The sequence below is a fragment of the Benincasa hispida genome, chromosome 12, assembly GCF_009727055.1.
Source record: "Benincasa hispida cultivar B227 chromosome 12, ASM972705v1, whole genome shotgun sequence".
Lineage (NCBI taxonomy): Eukaryota > Viridiplantae > Streptophyta > Magnoliopsida > Cucurbitales > Cucurbitaceae > Benincasa > Benincasa hispida.
In genome coordinates this window covers 35,258,479-35,278,210 of record NC_052360.1, presented here as the reverse complement: position 1 = coordinate 35,278,210, position 19,732 = coordinate 35,258,479, and the positions used below count along the sequence as shown (strand labels likewise).

Here is a 19,732-nt window from a genome sequence, read left to right as displayed (position 1 = left end):
TTTAAAGTTGTGTGTAGGTACTCAAATATGTTTGTGTACTTTAATCCACGTTAAGGTACACTTGGGAGAAAGATTATTTTAAGATTATAATAATCACATCTTCATATAGTAAAAATTATTTACTACCATTTTTATTATTTACTTCCCAAACTAAAATAGTTTACTTCCCAAACTAAAATAGTTTACTTCCCAAATTAAAGTAATGTACCCAAAACACAAACTATTATAATCCAACTATAATAATCAATTTCTTGCCTTAAACTCCCCCTTAGTGTTAATATTATCCTAAACTATGAAGCACAAATACGTCATGTGAGGCAAAAAGAATCAGTATCCGACACGTATTGACTTCTTAGATACGTATTTGACATGCGATTTGATGTATCTATTTCTACGCGTACTTTTTTTAAAAGAAAAAAAAAAGACAAACAACTCATCTAATCTTTTTAGTCTAAAACTAGGCAACCTATTTAAAAAGCTCACTACTTGAGTCCAAAACTAAAAGGAAAAATAAATAAATAACGGACTAAACCCTAGACTAAATCATATCTCCATCTTCACATTTAAGTCCCCACAAAGTCCACCAAAATATAAATCATTTGGATATCTTTAACAATTCAATGAAATTCTTTGTTTATCTTCGTACTTATCCCTCTAATATTCTTCTTCTTTGCAATACGAGTCACTTTTCTATTGCATTTTATTAACTATTGTACTTCAACATCTTAGATGTTGCTTTTTTTTGTATCGTATTTTCAGAATTTATATTTAATTCTGTGCTATTGTTATTAACTTGTATGCTAAATTTATCTATATCCTAGATTTTTTTTTAAAGAAAAAGAAAATGTAACTTTAATGTATCAGTATCCTCGTTTTTTTAGAAATATATATTAAACAAATATGAGACGAATCGTCGTATCCGATTGTATCTGCATGGTATAGCCGTATCCGTACTTCATAGATCCTAAATATAAGAGCATGTTGAGCACACACTCAGGTAAATATAAGAGCACGTTGAGCACACACTCATCCGGATTGTGTATAGTTGAACTAAAATCGACTCATCCAGTATTACATCCACATATAAAATTTTTTTAAATGAAATCAAATTATGCACAAAATTATAACTAGCAATGCACATGATCAAACCTCAAACAACTTTTTCAAAAACTCCAAATTTGAAAAAAGAAAAGGAAAAAAAAAAGAATATAGAAATTGAAATAAAAAGAAGGAATATTTATATCGATCATGAATCTTGTGTCCTACACGTGTATGGTGTAAATGGATCTGAGCCGTTGAAAATCTTGCAGATCTTGAGATGACGTTTTAATGTTATTCCTCAATGAAATAAGAAGAAAGAGAGAGAAACTCTTGATCTTCTTCTTCTTCTTCTTCTTCTTCTTCATCTCTCTCGTTTTCAGTTGATACTTCTTCAACAGCTTGTAAACAAAGCTGTAATGGCGAGCCGATACTGGATGGTCTCTTTACCTGTTCAAGGCTCCGCTTCTTCTCTATGGAATCGTCTTCAAGAACAAATCTCCAAGCACTCTTTCGATACTCCTCTTTACAGAGTACTGATTTCACCGCCAAATCTTCAAATCTCTTTGATTTTCATGTTTTTATCATTTTTTATGTTTATGATTTTCCTTTTGTGTAGTTCAATATTCCTAACCTCCGTGTTGGAACGCTCGATTCGCTCCTTTCCCTCAGCGATGATCTTCTGAAGGTATTTCTTTCCTGTTTTTTTTGGATTAAATGTTGTTTATTGAATTTTCCAATGCGATTTGATTTGTTGTGTTAAATGCTGTAATTAGAATTCGGCAAAAAAAAAAAAAAAAAAAATCTTCTCAGTCTGTTTGTTTCAAGTTTCAAATTCTGTTTTATTGTGCAGTCGAACAGCTTTGTGGAAGGAGTTTCTCAGAAGATCAGGCGGCAGATCGAGGAATTGGAGAAGGTTTCAGGTGTGGAGAGCAATGTTTTGACGGTTGATGGAGTTCCCGTTGATTCTTATCTTACTAGGTAAAATGGGAGTTTTCTAAAGATTTGATTTCCATTTGGGAAACTAGGTTTGGATTTTGTGGTCACTTGTCTGGATGATTTGCTGAATTGTGTTTGGAAATGGAAGGTTTGTGTGGGATGAAGCCAAATACCCAACAATGTCGCCTCTGAAAGACATTGTAGATAGCATTCACAGCCAAGTGGCCAAGATTGAGGATGACCTCAAGGTAACGTTTCTTCGCTTGAGCTGATGCTTAAGTTGAGATGTGACTGTCATAAGTTGTGTTGAAACTCTTGTTGAGATTGTGGAAAATTTTCCCCATAAGATTTTCACAATCCCATTGCAACATGAAAGAAGATTAGAAGAGATCTATCACCCTCCATTTAGGATTTCTCCCTGCACATTTAATCATTTATTACGATTGTTATTATTTTTGTTTGATGGCATAAGTATTTGTTTTGCCGTTGTCCTTCATGTTTGCTGCAAATCCTGATCTTTGTATCTTGTTGCTACTTCCGTCTTCTGAATGTATTACTGCCACCAGTTCCATTTTCATCTCTTGACATAGCCTTATCAGCAAGGCAGTAACCACTGATATAGGATGAGACTGCTGAAGGCTACGAGCAAGTGCATAGACTTCCATATGCAATAACTTAGGAAAGAGAAGTGTTGAAGCTTTTGTAGTTATATCCTAAGAAGCATGAACTTGGACATGGCGTAATACTTCATATTCTAGAAATTTAAGAAATGAACATGATGAAGGCGTGTATTTGACTATTCATTCAGTACATTGATTTTCGTTTTCACATTTGAACTAGTTAATGTAACCGAAGACACGTATTGGACAAACCAAAAAGAACCAAAGCCTTTTAGTTATCCACTTAATTATTTCATTTAATTTTTGGATGCTTATGGGTTTCAAGTAGAAATCTTCACTGAAAAGCTATTTCTATTTCTAGATTCGTGTTGCTGAGTACAATAATGTGCGGAGTCAACTTAATGCCATTAACAGGAAGCAAAGTGGAAGGTATGAATGCTCATAATAAATATATTTGTATTTAGCCAATTTAATGTTTCTAATTGATCTTGCTTTCATTAGCTTGGCTGTCCGTGATATTTCCAATCTTGTAAAACCAGAGGACATAATTACCTCAGAACATCTAGCAACCCTTCTTGTGATTGTTCCCAAGTACTCTCAGAAAGAGTGGCTATCTAGCTATGAAACACTGACTAGCTATGTGGTAAGTTTGTGTTTTTAGCTTCTAACTCCCTTTCGTACAACATTTTAATTGGATTGTGATTTGCATGGTAACTTTTCTATTGCTGACTTAGATTATGTTAGAGTAGGTTAAACAAACTACCGTAGCTTCACAATGTTGATATGTCTGGGCCTATACTGCTGCTACTTCTTGTCTCTTGTTCTGTTCTTTTTATGTTCTCATAATTATGCTAAGCTTTTTTAGGTTCCCAGGTCTTCCAAGAAGTTATACGAGGATAATGAATATGCCCTTTACACTGTAACACTCTTTAGTCGCGTTGCAGACAATTTCAAAACAAGTGCACGTGAAAAAGGGTTCCAGGTGAATGTTTAATTCATTTTGAATCATATTTTATAACCCAATTATCAATATACAATAGTTTTTCAGGCCTAATTTCTTTTCATTTTTAATGTCTTGGAGATTCGTGAATTTGAATATAGTCCAGAAGCACAAGAGAGTAGGAAACAGGAGTTAGAGAAGTTGGTGCAGGACCAGGAAAGTTTGAGAAGTTCTTTATTGCAGTGGTCTTATGCTAGTTATGCTGAGGTTGCTTCTTCTTCCAGGTGTAATTGTAAAAATGCATGTTATTTAATTCTTTTCCTCTGAATGAGTTTCTTACAAATCTGCAGGTTTTCATTTCCTGGATGCACTTTTGTGCCGTACGTGTCTTTGCTGAGAGTATCCTGAGATATGGTTTACCGCCATCCTTCTTGGTATATATCTTGCATTTGCTTCCTGATTTCTGGCGAACATTTCATCTGTCCAAAATGCTGATTCTGTTAGTGATTGGCAGGCATCTGTTTTGGCACCATCTGTTAAAAGTGAGAAGAAAGTAAGATCAATCCTTGAAGGTTTGTGCGACAGTGCCAACAGGTAGGTTATTGAGTATTTATGTTCTATTGGCATTTAATGGATGTTTACAGAAGTTGCTCTCAGTAACATTTAACTGTCACATCATCCTGACCAACAGTAACTGGCTAAAGGTTCAATTGTTATGCTTCCATGTTTGTTTAGTTAAGATTCAACTGGGATATACTTCAGAGGATATTAAATTGTCATGTCACACTGCCACAAACACCTTATCTGGATGATGATTTAGGATGCCATTCTCTACTTGCTAATGCTGTCTCCATGTACTATTTAGAGGCTTAGATAATTTTTTTCCCTTGAAAATAGACGTTCCAATTGTTATATGCTGGAGAATTCTTAACCCCATAAAAGACAAAGCTATTGTCACTCTAGGTAGTATTAAATTCAAAATTAAGAGACTGTTTGATATCTAAAGCCTTGTTTGATAATTATTTGATTTTTGGACTTTAAAAGTTGTGCTTGTTTCTTTAGCCAAATTCTAAAAACAAAAACAAGTTCTTAAAAATACCTTTTTTAGTTTTCAAAACTTGGCAATAGTTTTTGAAACACATTAAAAATAGATGACAAAACAAAGAAATCATCGGTGGAGGTAGTATTTTTAAGCTTAATTTTCAAAAACCAATTGGTTATCTAATGGGGTGTTAATTTTCTTATCCAAAAGAGGATAAGTATGTTTACTAACATCTTATTTTGTCTCCTACACTTTTGGACTGTTTTTGAAACCATAGCCAAATTCACGAACAAAAAAAATTCGGTTTTCTAAAACTATATCCATAACATTTTTGTGCTTTTCAAATCAAATTTTGAGCTCTATGATTAGATGATACGGTGGTTTGCAAAGGTTAAGAGTATTACGCCCTTCAAAATCACCATTAATTTAAAAGGTAGAAATAATTTTAGTTGTAGAAAATGGTCATCTATGATACTATAACTATTTAATTGAAAATAAGAAAAAGAACAACTATGGATCAGTTACCTAAAAATTTATTTTTGTTCTGAAAGACAAAACTAGTTTAAAAACAATCTCCCGAACGGTATTCTTTCAGAATTGTAAAGTGGCTAGAATTTTAAGAATATCTTGAAAAGTTGATTATAAAAATAAACTGCAAGTAAGTTTATTTTTTAACTTAGAAAATTTAGAAGAAAATGGTAAAATAATATTGTCAAACAGATATTAAATTTAATATAATGCCTTTTCCATTGTAACAGTTATAGTGAACTAAATTGCCTATTTGGATTTAGAGTTACCTGTTCATTGAACAGTTATACTCTATGAATCATGAATTGGGTGATGTGTCTCAATACTTCTTGGGTACACACTCTAACGTTCTAGCCTAGATTGTTGATGATTTATTATCTTATTTTATTATTTTTTTATTTTGTGGTATTTAAGAAATTATTGGGTGTAAAAATTAATATAGGAGGTAAAAGATCAATTTTGAGTGAACAAGATCGAGCTCAACATAATTTAGTTTTCTATTTCTACAATTCATGGGAGTTTTTTTTAACAAAATTATATATTTGGTCGAGTATTGGGTCTGGAAACAAGTAGTCTAAGGTTTCTATTAAATGTACAAAAAGCTTACCATGAGGTACAGAAATAGATCACTTGAAAGTATGAGAATCAAAACAAAAAATTGTACAAGTTTAGGGACTAAAATAGGCTGAGTATAAAATCTAATAAACAAATCCTTGCCATATCAATGAATAAGACAGCTCTTATCTTTTCTTAGGTTTGAGAACTTGATCCCTACCCTTACCATTTTTTAACTCCAAAAAGGAAAAGTAAAGAAGGAAAAATAAAATAAAATAAAAATAAACTCGTCTCCGTTTCATGTGCTATGGACTTCCTTTGGCAGCATCCACAACACTAATTTGGAACTTAGTTTGAAAGCCATATTTCGGCCGGGACATTTCTTGGATGCCGCTAATAATCAATGAATGACAATTCCCTTTCCTTGTGTGATTCTATTTCAATGGGAACTTAATGAGTTAATTTTGCCTACACGTCTTTCGTGCCTTTACTGTTATATCTTGAATGCATTTTATGGACATGGTTGTTTATGATGCAAGTATTTAAATGATTTGGAAATTTGGTTGTGCAGTACATATTGGAAAACTGAAGATGAAGTGGGAGGAGGGATAGCTGGTCTTGGAGGAGATTCTGATGCACACCCATATGTCTCCTTCACAATCAATCTTGCTTAATTCATCAAAGTTCTGAAGGTTTGTTTTGTTCTCTATAGAGCAATAATAGTGGAGTTGACCAGACCCTACATTCAATTATTTCACTGTCATATTCCTATTTGTGGTTGTTTATGAAATAATTCCATCTCAAGTTGTCCATGTGAGGGTTTTGTGAAATATATGAAGCTTACATATTTATTGGAGGATTTGTCAATAATCTTACATTCTGAGAATTACTGTGAGAGGACTTCAGCATTTTTGGAAAGGTACGACATTCGGTACTGAACAAAATTACTACGATGTACAACCTATAGAACAGATCTTGTTCAAGTGAAGTCGTTGCTTCATGTTTGATTTTATTGCACTGCTATGTTGTTTTTCATGGTGATTCTGCCATGGTAGCCATTTATTGCAAGAGTTCAGAAATATAATAAATAACATGTCTATCTTCTGCTGACTGAAAGAATATGAAAGATATTTGTGTTTTGGTTTTACTTTTACCTGGACTTTGCTGTTAAATATGTTTGGCAATAATGGTTAGCTATTTGTTGGAGGTGAAATTGAAAAATTTAGGCTATGTTTGATAACCATTTATTTATTTTTTTTTTTTTTTTTGAAATTAAATATATTTTATCAACCTTTCTTACAATGATTTGCATTTTTTTTAAGTACAATGGTTGAATTTTTAGCCAAATTTTGAAAACAAAAATAACATTTCAAAAACTACTCTTTTTTTAGTTTTCAAAATTTGACTTAGTTTTTTAAACCATTGATGAAAAGTAGATAATAAAGGAAGAAATTTAAAGGTAGAAATAGTGTCATAAGCTTAATTTTTAAAAACAAAAACAAAAAACAAAAAACAAAATGACTACGAAACGAGACCTTAGTGTCTAGATTTTGTGTACTTCCAACTTTTTTGTATTTAATCCCTTAATGAGAACTTATGGAGGACATATAAGTGGAATATGAAATTTTAAACTTTATCTCATGTGGAGTGTATATAATTTGGAGCTGGAAGTAGTGTTTATAGAATTAATTTTAAAAAATAAAAACAAAAAATCAAATGGTTATTAAACGGAATCTTAATTAAAATTTAGTTTATTTCCTTTCTATTTATTTCGATGGGTCAAATTCTAAAAATAAAAATATATATATTTTTTTATTTTTGAAAATATTGATAGAAATTAAATAATAAAACAAGAAATTTAGAGGTTGGAGGTATTTATAAGTCTAATTTTAAAAAATTAAAAATTGAAAATCAAATGGTTATCGAATAGATTTTGAGTGTGTTTGGATTACATTTTTAAATATTAAATTTTAAAAATAGATCATTTTGGAAGAAATTAGAGTATTCGACAACTACTCAAAATAGTTTTTAATGATATTTTAATCAATTTTTATAAAAGTGTTTAAATAAAAATAAAATTTTTGAAAAAAAATTATATTTCTTTTAAGTCAATATAAACGGACGATTTCTTTATCATTTGTTTTCTATAAAAGCAATTATACAACTATGTAGTTCATATTATTCGTGAATTTGTTATATATTATATATGTCAGTATGTATCATAATTTGTTAGTCAAAGTGTATAACTTACTTCACGGTTTTATTTTTCTCTATTCAATCTTTTATATAAATATGATTTCAAGAATTAATTTAACTGATGTACAAATGATTGGTTGCTTATTTAAAAGGGGTTTTAGTCAACACAATAATGACAATTGTATATATTAGATTAAATTATAAAACACACCTTTAAACTTTGTTGTTTGTGAAAAAAAATTACTTTGTAATATTTTCTTTAACTTTTCATGATATGGTAGAACAAAATTTCGAAAGGCCGCACTATTTCAAATTCTAAAGGTTTTCTACTTTTCAGAGTAGTATTTATGAAAGATCAATGATGATATTATAACTTTTAAAAGAACAAAGATATTTTCAAATGAAAGGAAAAATTTAGAGGATTCTTTTTCAACTTAGTTTATATTTTAGTACGTTGTTGCATTAAATATTACTGGATATATAAAAAAATATACCTAAAAGATCATACCATTACCCAAAAGAGTTCTGACTTTATTGAAAAAAACTAATTAGAAAATCTCTGAATGATCAAGAATGAAAACCATTGTTCGTGTTGCATCACAATCGAGAGATGAGATTTAAATATTTGACTAATAATGAAAAGGTATACATGCTTTAGCGTTAAGCTATGTTCAAAATTAGCATTTTTAATTCTTCCATTAACATGATTCAACAATAATGTTGGATTCTCATATGTTTTCGTTCATATTTGAAATGCCGCTTTATCTGATTCCAAATTGAAGGGAATCCATTGTCATTGTAAACAATAATTCCAAATTAGTGTTACATATAACTTATTCGGAGCATACCATAAAGTATACAAAATGAGGAAAAACCATAGTGTTAGGACAATGAATCACTTCTTACCGTCTTACCATAGCATATCCAAGGCTCAACATTTTAGTTTGGCATGCAAGAATTTATCTAAAACTTTGTACTTAATACTCGAGGCTCTTATTTATATAACTAAATTTAGGGTATGGCTCAAATATCATCCATTATAGATAACGAGTCTTTTCATAATTTTATAATAGCATGGTATTGTTCATTATGAAACTATGTTGGAATAATTTTGCTTTTAAACACTGTCCAAAAACCATCATACTAGCCAAATTTGTGTACCCAATGTATTTTTTATTTCTATTTAATATGAGACATATTTGTATCTTATAGTCTTGAAGTATTAGCTAAACCTTTTTGAAACCAATATAGTGGTTCTTATATAATAATGGAATCAAATTTGGTTAAATATTGAAAATAGTAAAGGGAGATAAATTAGTCAAGAAAATCAATATGTTGGCCTTTTTTTCCCTCTAAAAATAATTTTTTAAAAAATCATTTTCTTGATTTTTTAAAGAAAATTAACAATGGAACAATTATTTGTCTACCTCCTTAATTTTAAATAATTGGTTTACTTTATGTTTGATAGATTCTCAAACTTTAAAAATTAATCAAAGATGTGCATTTAAGATTTCCTTTAATTTTCAATATGGTATCTTATAGATTTGTAAATTTTTAATTATGTGGTTAATAAATTTTTAACATGTTACTTTTTTAAAAAAATGATGTATCTATTAAACATAAAATTGAACGGTGTCTAATAAACTGGGCTTAAATTTTTAGTTTTGTGTTAAATATATGTATGTGAGTCTCAAACAAGTCTGTCAAATATCTACTAAATATAAAATTGAAGTTGATAGGCTTCTTAGATACGAAATTGAAAATTTAGGTCTCGTATGATAACTATTTTTATTTTATTATTTTATTTTTTTGAAAATATAGTTTATAAACACCACTTTTTCTATGTCTTGTTTTTTACATTTTAGGAGTGTTTTCCAAATGAAAGCAAATTTTATAATTTAATACAAAATTTATAATCTAACTAATAATTTCTTTTTACATAATTTAGGAAAGTCGATCAATTATTTAAAACCAAAGATGATATAATTTAGAAGATAAGGATTGCAAAAGAATTTCGACCGTTAAATTATTATTAACAATGACATTATATAATTATAATGAATTCAAATTAAATTGATAATTGTAGAATAAAATCCATTGTTAAAATTCATTTATCGTTTTGCATTAAAGATTTGAAGTCTTTGATATTCATTTTTTCCCTTTTCAATATGTGAAGCGGATGATTGAATGAGTAGCCGTATAATGAGAAAGATACGAAAATATTGAGCATAGATCAATGATGATAAAATAAAGTGTCATTTTTGAAGTTAAAATGAGCTAAACTAGTGCTTGTATTATCAAGCTATGTTCGATTCTCCCACTTTATATAGATTTAGTCCAAAAAATCTAATTAGGATTACATTATAGGTTTAATCGTAAATTTTAAGCATGCGACTATTTGAGCTTTAAAAAAAATGTGGTCGTGAACTAACAATTTTGTGTTCAATAGATATTTGAATTTTTAAAATATCTAAGCATGTCTCTCAACTTTCAACGGTATCCAATAGATCTTGAATGTTCACTTTTTCTAAAAATGAATTGTTCTAATAGATACAAATCGAATCTAAAATTACAATTTCTTTTTGGTGTGTAATTTAAAGATATACTTTCAAAAGTTCATAGACCAAATAGATCCACCATTTAACTTCTATGGCACTTAGATATTTAATCTTCTTATCACGTGGTAAGTTTAAATCTTCACCCTTAATTTATAATGTAAGACTGGAAAAATAAATCCAACAAAAAAGACGAAATTAAGAGTAGAATGAAGCCACGTTGGGGGGGGAGGGGACTGACTTTAAAATATGAACAGAACAAGTTAATGATATTAGTATTAAAAACAAGCACATTGAGACATTTCAGAGAGCAAAGCACACACATAAAGCAAATGAAAAAGTGCTAAAAAGGGGGAAAAAGCACAAAAGAAAGAAGGAAGAGAAAATTAAAGAGATGGAAAATATATGATTGGGAAGGGGAACTGCCCTGAAATTTGAATGAAGTTTATGTGATCAAGCCAAGTCAGGACCAGTGGGAAGTGGCTCATAACCATCGTGGAAGTGGCATGTAGTTTTGGAGTTTGAAACAGGAATGCATTTCAAGACCATTGCTATTGGCAAACTCACAGCTCCAATTATAATGCTAATTACCCATAATTTCAAGCTTAATCCCACTGTTTCTGCGAATGTCCCAAGAAATTCCACTATTATGATTTGGAATCCTACTGTCGATGCCATCACTCCCATGAATACCCAACTCCCAAATATCCCTTTGAATACGTTTATCTTCTCCATGTCACGGCTGTTTATTTCATTGAACACCTGTCAAGTTTCGTACTGAAGGTCAGTCTCAGTTCTTAAACTTTTAAAAGTATCTAATACGTCTATTAATAAAAGAGACATGCCTGGCAAAAGACGAAGGAGTTGAAAATGAATGTGTCGAGAGTGATGTTTGAATCAGGACCAGTGAGATTCAGGAGGCGTTTTCCTTCAAATCTGAGGATTAATAAGACTGTGATTTGATAGATGCTCTGACCGATGATGTTCCTCCACATAGTCCCAGTGATGATATTAACGTTTCTCCCAATTGGTTTTCTTTGCATCAACCCCTCGTTGGGAGGCTCTGTGGCTAAAGCTAGAGCTCCCAGTGTGTCCATTATCAAGTTCACCCATAGCATTTGAACAGCCGTTAGAGGAGCAGACCCTGAAACAATCCATTACTCTCAAAAGTTTAGGCTCTGTTTAAATTAAGCTTATAAACACCACCGACATTTGCTTAGTTATCTACTCTCTAAAGATCTGTCAGAATGTCTTAAATCTCTTATTTGATGCTTCAAAAAAGTATTCGTACTTATCCTATTTACGTTATTTACGATTTTGAATCTAGGATTTAGAGAAGTACGTTATATAAATTCTTAGAAGATGCCTCTGGATCGATAATGTAATATTTTCTCTCTAATAATAAACTACTCTCTTCCTCTATTTGTGAAGAACTTAACCAACATACTATTAGTGAATCACGTAAATCTTTGTTGATTCTCTATTCTTAATTACGTTTTCTGTTTATCTTTGATTGTCAATTTCTTAATAAAATATTTTTAAAATCCATGTCAAGTTTTAGAAACGGTTGGATATGATAAACAATTCAAATGTTTCTGGATTATTATCAAACGGGATCTTTGGATCTTCATTTCAAATTCAAGAAGCTAGAGGATCAAGTGATTTACATACCTGAAGCGCATGCAGATATAAAATTGAGCATGAGAGCGACAACGTTGACTGTAAGCTGAAACTGAACGAACTTCTGAATGTTGATGTAGACTGCACGTCCCCATCTCGCAACATTAACAATGGTTGTGAAATTATCATCCATTATGACTACGTCCGCATTTTCTTTTGCAACCTGCACGCATTTTGCAGACAAACAAAAGTGTCAATAATGCTTCAAGTTTCTAAAACGGAAATGGAATGATAAGTAAAGAAACTTCCAGTTCCCAGGGTCTAATGAATTAATTCTCAGTAATATGTATTGTCACAATTTAAATGGATCAAGAATCTCCACATTTTTTGTCATTTACTGAGGTCTAAGATGTAATTTAAATATTGAATGCCTTATTCAATAGGCCTTTTTCCCCTTTACTCCTTTCTTCGTAGACTGACTCAGTCTATTGGAATCGATTTCCGATCCAAGTGGGGAATATTGTTTTTCCTGAAAGATGTTGACATTATGAAAGTATATAATGAATTTCTCTAGTCAATTCCATGAATTTGATGGACATTTAATTCAAGTTAAACCACAACCAACAACCAATTCCCTCCGATACAACAAGTAGTGTATGAAAATTTGAACTTTCGACCTAAAAAAGAGTACATGTTAATTGTCAGGTTTAAACAAATGGGAACAAGTAGGGTATGGAGATTTGACCCCGAAAATTTTTTTATACTACGGGAGTATGGAAATGTGTCATCATACTTTTAAAACTATGGTAAGATCACTGACATTAATATGGGATTCACTATGAAGACAAATTATAGTGTAATCAAAGAGAGTATGGTATTCCCATAGTACTAAAAAAATTCTCTTTGAACCTTCAAAGAGAAGAAGTAAATGCAAACTACCTATAAACTATGCTCACTTTGACTTAGGTCTTATGCAGTACAAAGTGTATAATTTGTAAACAAACCTCTGTTCCAGCAATACCCATGGCCAATCCAATGTCTGCCTCATGCAAAGCAGGTGCATCATTAGTCCCATCACCTGTGACAGCCACCACTTCTTTGAACGTTTTCCTTAACTGTCCTACCAACGTATGCTTGTCAAGAGGAGATGACCGAGCCATCACCTACAGATACAAACAAACAAATAAAAACAAAGCACAAGGTCGGTAACATGTTTTCCTTCTTTTTTTCTTTTTCCTTCTAATTATGAATTTCAGGTTTTCTTTATAATATGTAAAAACCTGGAGTTTTGGTATTAACTTCTCCATTTCATCTTGGCTCTTGTTGCGGAACTCTGGCCCTTCTATTGCTAAACCACCTTCTGTCAAAATGCCACACTCTTTGGCTATGGCTTTAGCCGTATTGATGTTATCCCCAGTTACCATCCTTACAGTTATTCCAGCAGCCAAACAAGCTTGAACTGCCTCCTTTACGCCTGGACGTACAGGATCTTTAATGCCAACAACAGCTATTAAAGTAAAATCATCATCTGGAATTTTGTCTGGTGCTGACAAAGCTTCTATATCCTTGTAAGCGGTGCATAGAGTTCTAAGAGCATCGTTGGCAAAGCTATCAATGATATTCGAGATGTTTGTTCTTTTTTCGTCTGAAAGAGGCAATGCTTCTCCATTAGAACTGAGAACCTTGTCACACATAGATAAAATGATTTCTGATGCTCCCTTGCAAAATGCGCGAAAGCCACCACCTGGAAGAGCCACAAGAACAGACATTTTCTTTCTATTTGAATTGAATGGCTCCATTTTGACGATCTTATACTCATCATTCAATGAACCAAAAGCACCACCCAAAAGCAAGCCAAATTCTAGCAATGCAGTCTCAGTTGGAGTGCCTAAAATGGTGTTTCTCCCGTCTTTGCCTTTTACCACCTCTGAGCTGGTATTTTGAAATATAGATTGTATAAGGAGATTGTGTACCGTTTCATTTACAGAGGTTTTCAAAGCAGTTTCGTCATGGGAATTTTTTATTGTCCTCGTTTCGTCACAGATCCACATTTTGTCAACGACCATATGGTTTGTTGTCAATGTGCCTGTTTTATCAGTGCAAATGCAGGTTGCAGACCCCATAGTCTCACAAGCAGAGAGATGCCTCACAAGTGCCCTATCCTTCATTAACCTTTTCATGGCAAAGGCAAGACTTAGCGTCACGGCCAGAGGCAATCCTTCTGGAACTGCAACAACAATTATAATCACTGCAATGGCAAAGTAATTCAGAAGCGTTGATGCATCTTTAGTGGACCAGTCCCCAATCTGATTGTGTAATGCTTTATACACAAAATACCTTGAGATCAGAACTATGAATGTTAACACGGCGAATACCAAGCCGATCTTTCCAATGATTGTTGCAACCCCATTAAGCTTTACCTGAAGTGGTGTTTCGTCATCTCCTCCTTCACTCAAAGTGACCATCAATCTTCCCCATTCAGTTCTCATGCCAACCGAGGCAACAAGCATTTTACCAGATCCATCCTGCACTTTGGTCCCTGCTAGAAGAAAAGGCCTATTATCATCTACATTTACAGGTTCACTTTCACCTGATAAGCTCGATTCATCAAGTGATAAGCTGTAGCCTGACACCAAAATGCCATCAGCAGGGACTTGATCTCCAATAGACAAATGAACAATATCTCCAACCACCAAGTCGTAAATAGAAACCTTCTGTCTGCATCCATCTCGAGTAACTTGAATGATAATGTTTTTCTTCTGCTTTTCCAAGTCTTTAAATTGCAAGGACTGATTATAGTCACTGACTGCCGTTACTATCACGACCAAAAAAATACTCATTATTATTCCAAGTCCATCGTACATGCCTTTAGGCCAACCTTCAGTTGCATTTCCAACGCCAATGGAAACCACAGCAGAAACCAAAAGAATGACAAGAGTCAAATCATGCAGGGCTTCCCATACAAACATCCAAAAGCCTCTTGAAGGCTTCTCAACATAACGGTTGAGGCCGTATATGTTCTGCCTTGAAGGTATTTCACTTGTAATAATTCCATCTTTCAGTGAAACGTTTAATTCTCTTGCCAATCCCCCAACGCCCCCGTAATGTTCCAAACTCTTGGTGTTGTGGGTTTGAACCATGGATGCTAATGCATCAGGTTCAACTCCAAAACCAGCTTCCCTAACTTCTGTGGAGAGCTTGTAGTCACCTCGCTTCCCGGCTGGTACATAGCAATAAAAAATGTGTGTGTATTAATAAATAATTATGAAACTGTGAACAAATATACAATGAATACAAGATACTATAATAGGGAATCAGAAGACATACCATCAATGAAATGCAATGCTGCTTTTTGTACGTATAGAGCTACTCGTATCTTTTCCTGTACAACACACAGGGAAAAGCAGGAAAAGCAGGAAGTTTTAACTTGCTGTTTTTTGACAATTGGTCGAACTAAAAAAAGTCTTAATCAGATGCCTTTATGTTCCTTGTTCTCCAATATTTCCATTTATTCACACTGATTGACAATGGTTATGATCCTATGGATAAGCAGAGGACTAGAAATGGATCTCCAATTAAATCTCCACAGATTATGTAACCCAAACTACAACTTATGATAAAATAACATGCAATCTACATTTATTTGCAAAAAAAGAAATGTGGGTCATCTACCCATCAACTTTCAGATAATGAAATTATGAACTCTTATACTACGAAGCAAAAGCACAGAGACAGTGAGATCATATAAGGCTGGGCTAGACATGGCAATAATAAATAGAATAATATAGTTAACCTAATAACCTAGAGTTTTATTTAATTATTTATTTATTTTTGTGTGGTTACATGAGCATGAAATGATTTAGAGCACTTGTTTACTTCTTTTAAATACTCATATAAAAAGGGTTTTTTAAAAGGTATTTCACGTAAGAATACCACTTAATAACTCTAAACCTACTATGATACTCATAACCACTTGCCAAAGCCATCAATCGATTCAATTCTAAAACCTATGGAAAAATACGTACTTTTATGAGAGAATGAAATTATATCAAAAAGCCATCTCAAGTCGCTAATCTAGGTTCCATTTTTAGTTACTGAAATGTTGCCCTTGTGAGCCCAGGCACACTGGAGAGAAGAATTGACATGAATATCTTTCAGAGACTACAATGGAAGAAGGATAAGTAATCTGATTATCGTGTTTGAAGCTTCTAAATAAACATTAAACCTGCTTCTAGCTTTTAGTATGCAGAGGCTATATTGACCGTGTAATAGAAATGTAGTCACGGCCGCATTAAATGAAAATGATAATGCAATAGAAGGAAGACTTTATTACTTTCACTACAGTACAAGTCATGTAGTACACACTGATAAACAAATAGCCTAGAGAAGAAAATGTGTCCACGTAGGGGGTGGGGGGAAACTTAAGCATGACATAGACAGAGACATGCACGACATCAGAAGAGAGAAAAATGATGTTGACAGAACACTTCGTCTTGATCCTATTGGATGAGATGACGAGAAACTAATGCAAGGAAATTGCGAAGAAACTTACATTTTATTAAATATGCTATTGGAGCTTCAAGATGACGTTATGTTCTGTCTTGACCGAGTTACATTTTATTCAAAAGTTTGAGCTCATAAAAAATTTATTAATAAAATTTTCAACACAACCAACATGTAGGTTTAGCTATTCGTATAAAACCAACAGTAACGGATTGCTGTACTAATTAGGAAAAGAAAACAACCTATAGAAGTTTGATTATAAACTCTTCTTCAATACTAAATTAGATTACCACTAAATCTAAAACGTTAAATATGCTGCCAATCTTCGTGTCTGTAGAAAGTTGTTCCAATAAGCTTCGTCCTTTTGTTTTTTTTTTTCTTTTCTCCCCCCGCTACTTTTAACAATGTTTTATTCCACAAGTCTTCTTAATTTGGCTATACTGTGACAGTGTTTCTATTTGCTCCATTTTATTAAATAAATGGAAGACTCGAAAGAATTTCTCCCGTTTGACTTTTATCATTCATTCACAATTGGCTGCCAATCCCGTGTGAAGAAAGAAATCCGTCCATTTAACTCCGCAGAAACAACTTGTGCATTTCCTTCAACGACTTTTCATTCAAAGCCCATAAAGAATTCTTCGTCTGTCTACGGTTACAATCTTTAATCAATCTCAAAATCCAACCAAAAAAGCGGATTAAAAAAGGAAAAAAAAAAAAAAAAAAAGAAACTAATATCAATTTTTTATGTATCACAATGTAATCAATCATGTAAACTAATTAACGAAACCTTCTTGAAAACACAGAGCAAACAAAAGCACACAAACATGCAAGATCTCACGAAAACAAAAAGAAAGTTGATAAAAACGAAGGCGTAAATAGGAATAAGTTAGATCGTAAACGAGAAAACGTAAATGCAAATGAAAACCTGGAGTTTCCTGCGTTTTTTCTCAGCCTGAGCTCGCTTTTCGAGATCAGCAACCATACGAAACCTCCGGCGGCGATTCTTGACAATAGAGACGGCGGATCGCCATCGCATTTGAGCCTCCTCTGACGGACTTTTGGACTCGAGGTCGAAGTTCTTTCTCAAGTAATTCTCGATCGTTTCACTCATAGTTTTCGATTAATTTTTGTCCTCTGCAACTTGAACAATCAATCCGTGAGCGAAGAGGATGAAGAAGAAGAAGAAGAAGAGAAGTTTGAAAATGATGAGGAAGAAGAATTCAAACAGCTCCGTGGAAGGCGGGAAAGAAAGAGAAAAATGGAATGCACGAAGAATATCACCTGATCGTGAAGGCGAGGACATTGAGGACACGGAGCAAAATGAACCATTTGCATTATATTTCATACGCTCCTATTTATACAGTTATGATTTAATTGGCCGTGGTGGCGCGACCAATTTATAGTTTATTTTTTACTCCCTTAATTATTTTTATTCAATTAATGCACTTGATACATGACTTGTTTCATTTTAATTCATAACGCATTTCAAATAAATTCAATCATTTCTCACTTAAAATTCGAAATGATTTCAAATTTTATTTATATTTTTTTTTAAAAGATCTAACTAAGATGCTCAATTTTGTAGGATTTTATAAGATTTGAATTTAAACTATTCCTTCGTTATCTACTTTTCACCGATGGTTTAAGAAACTAAGTCAAATTTTGAGAACTAGAAAAATGAGGTTTCAAAAAGTTATTTTTATTTTTGAAATTTGGCTAACAATTCAATCATTAAGATGTAAATCAAATGGGAATGAAATAGGCTTACTTTTCAAAAAAAAAAAAATGAAAAACGAAATAATTACCAAACAGGAGTCGGGACCTTAATTAACCTTTCAAATACTAATTTTCAATTAATATATAATAGTTAAAGCCTATATTAGTAAATTTTTTACTCTCCTTTCTTTTTCAATTACCATTCAAATATAAAACTTTATATACGTTCATTTCAAATATTTCTGGTTTCAAACAAAGTAATTAATTTAAAATAATTCGTTTCTTAAACTTTCTTAAATCCAAACGGAGGATAAGTCTAAATCATGATATATCTTTCCTTAAAAAAAAAAAAAAAAAAAAGGTCTACATCACAATGTATCACCAAATAATCATAATCCGCAGAGATAGCTCAATTGGTCTAATATTATTCTTCCGGCTATCCATTAATTTATAATTAATTTAATATAATTTGAATTTATATAACATATTTTTTTATTAATATAAAATTCTTTTTAAATTAATATAGACTGTATTATTTTTTATGTTATTTTCATAAAAAAATAATCTATATTAATTTAAAATTTTTTTATAAAATAAATATTAATTTAAATTTAAATTTGAATTTGACTATACTTCTTTAAAATCTATGATATAATTAAGAGTGATATATATGATTGACAACATGTATCTTAATTATAAAATACATATAAAGAAAGATGATATATATGTGAGAGAAAAAAAAGAGTAAAAGAGTAAAAGAGTAAAAAGAGAATAGCCTCAACACAGTGATCTAAAAAATTCATGTTTAACGAAGACATTCTAGAATGTCCAATACCTCTAAACATTTCGTGTCTTGCATTACTTCAAAACAAATGCAGACACATTTCGTGTCTTGCATTACTTCAAAACAAATGCAGACAGATATTCATTCTTTGAAAATCTTGAATTCTCACAAAAAAAAAAAAAAAAAAAAATCGATAAAAGTATTTCCATGAATGGGTTTGGAATATGATGTTTTCCTCTATAATTCAAAATCTTATTTGGACTTGTTTTATCTCATGTATAAGCACTCCTTTATAATATAGGAGTAGAGAAATCAAACTATAAATATTTGGAATGGTAATTGGTGCACTATTCACTTCTTCTCTTCTCTTTATAGTAATTTGAATGTCTTAAAATCAAACACACAAGTCTTTAATTAAATAATTTCAATGAAAAAAAAGGTTTTAACATGAAACATTATGTTAAAAGATTGTTTAAACTAATCGATATTTCAAACTTTACTCATACCACCTACAAATTTACAAGCATTTTGACACATGACAATCACCCCCACTCGAAACAAGCACGTATATATGGGGAGAGAAATTATTTCTCACATATTTTATTTCGAAGTGATTTTGAAATTGTTAAAATCACTTTTGTCATATTTAAAATAATTTCTTAACATATTTTTAATAATTTAGAATCAATTTTAATT

General features: G+C 31.8%; 2 protein-coding genes across 3 annotated transcripts; one reads left to right on the top strand and one right to left on the bottom strand.

Annotated features, from left to right (window-relative positions):
• Positions 1-1,343: 1,343 nt before the first annotated feature.
• Positions 1,344-6,750, top strand: LOC120092476 (V-type proton ATPase subunit C). Its single transcript, XM_039050571.1, has 11 exons — positions 1,344-1,571; positions 1,658-1,726; positions 1,892-2,019; positions 2,126-2,225; positions 2,959-3,026; positions 3,099-3,240; positions 3,463-3,579; positions 3,679-3,804; positions 3,888-3,971; positions 4,052-4,131; positions 6,234-6,750. Exons 1-11 carry the CDS (start codon positions 1,458-1,460, stop codon positions 6,334-6,336), a joined length of 1,131 nt encoding a protein of 376 aa, XP_038906499.1. The 5' UTR covers positions 1,344-1,457; the 3' UTR covers positions 6,337-6,750.
• A 3,913-nt stretch (positions 6,751-10,663) lies between these two features.
• On the bottom strand, positions 10,664-17,945 carry LOC120068445 (calcium-transporting ATPase 4, plasma membrane-type-like). 2 transcript variants are annotated; one of them, XM_039020215.1, is made up of 8 exons: positions 17,818-17,945; positions 17,462-17,670; positions 15,361-15,415; positions 13,314-15,253; positions 13,038-13,196; positions 12,085-12,256; positions 11,259-11,557; positions 10,664-11,175 (listed from the first exon to the last, which is right to left on the bottom strand). In XM_039020215.1, the coding sequence occupies exons 2-8, from the start codon at positions 17,645-17,647 to the stop codon at positions 10,867-10,869; spliced, it is 3,120 nt and encodes a 1,039-aa protein (XP_038876143.1). In that variant the 5' UTR covers positions 17,648-17,670; positions 17,818-17,945; the 3' UTR covers positions 10,664-10,866. The 2 variants fall into 2 exon arrangements, with proteins under 2 accessions (XP_038876143.1, XP_038876144.1); XM_039020216.1 differs by lacking the exons at positions 17,462-17,670; positions 17,818-17,945 and adding an exon at positions 16,059-16,314.
• Positions 17,946-19,732: the final 1,787 nt, after the last annotated feature.

Excerpts from the sequence above, each read along its gene's own strand:
- LOC120092476 (XM_039050571.1), top strand. The coding sequence starts at position 1,458 with ATGGCGAGCCGATACTGGATGGTCTCTTTACCTGTTCAAGGCTCCGCT. Across the intron at positions 1,572-1,657 it reads TCGATACTCCTCTTTACAGA|TTCAATATTCCTAACCTCCG; the intron begins GTACTGATTTCA and ends CCTTTTGTGTAG. Across the intron at positions 3,805-3,887 it reads CTTATGCTAGTTATGCTGAG|GTTTTCATTTCCTGGATGCA; the intron begins GTTGCTTCTTCT and ends ACAAATCTGCAG.
- LOC120068445 (XM_039020215.1), bottom strand. The coding sequence starts at position 17,647 with ATGAGTGAAACGATCGAGAATTACTTGAGAAAGAACTTCGACCTCGAG. Across the intron at positions 15,416-17,461 it reads AAAAACGCAGGAAACTCCAG|GAAAAGATACGAGTAGCTCT; the intron begins GTTTTCATTTGC and ends TGTGTTGTACAG. Across the intron at positions 15,254-15,360 it reads AGCATTGCATTTCATTGATG|CCGGGAAGCGAGGTGACTAC; the intron begins GTATGTCTTCTG and ends GCTATGTACCAG.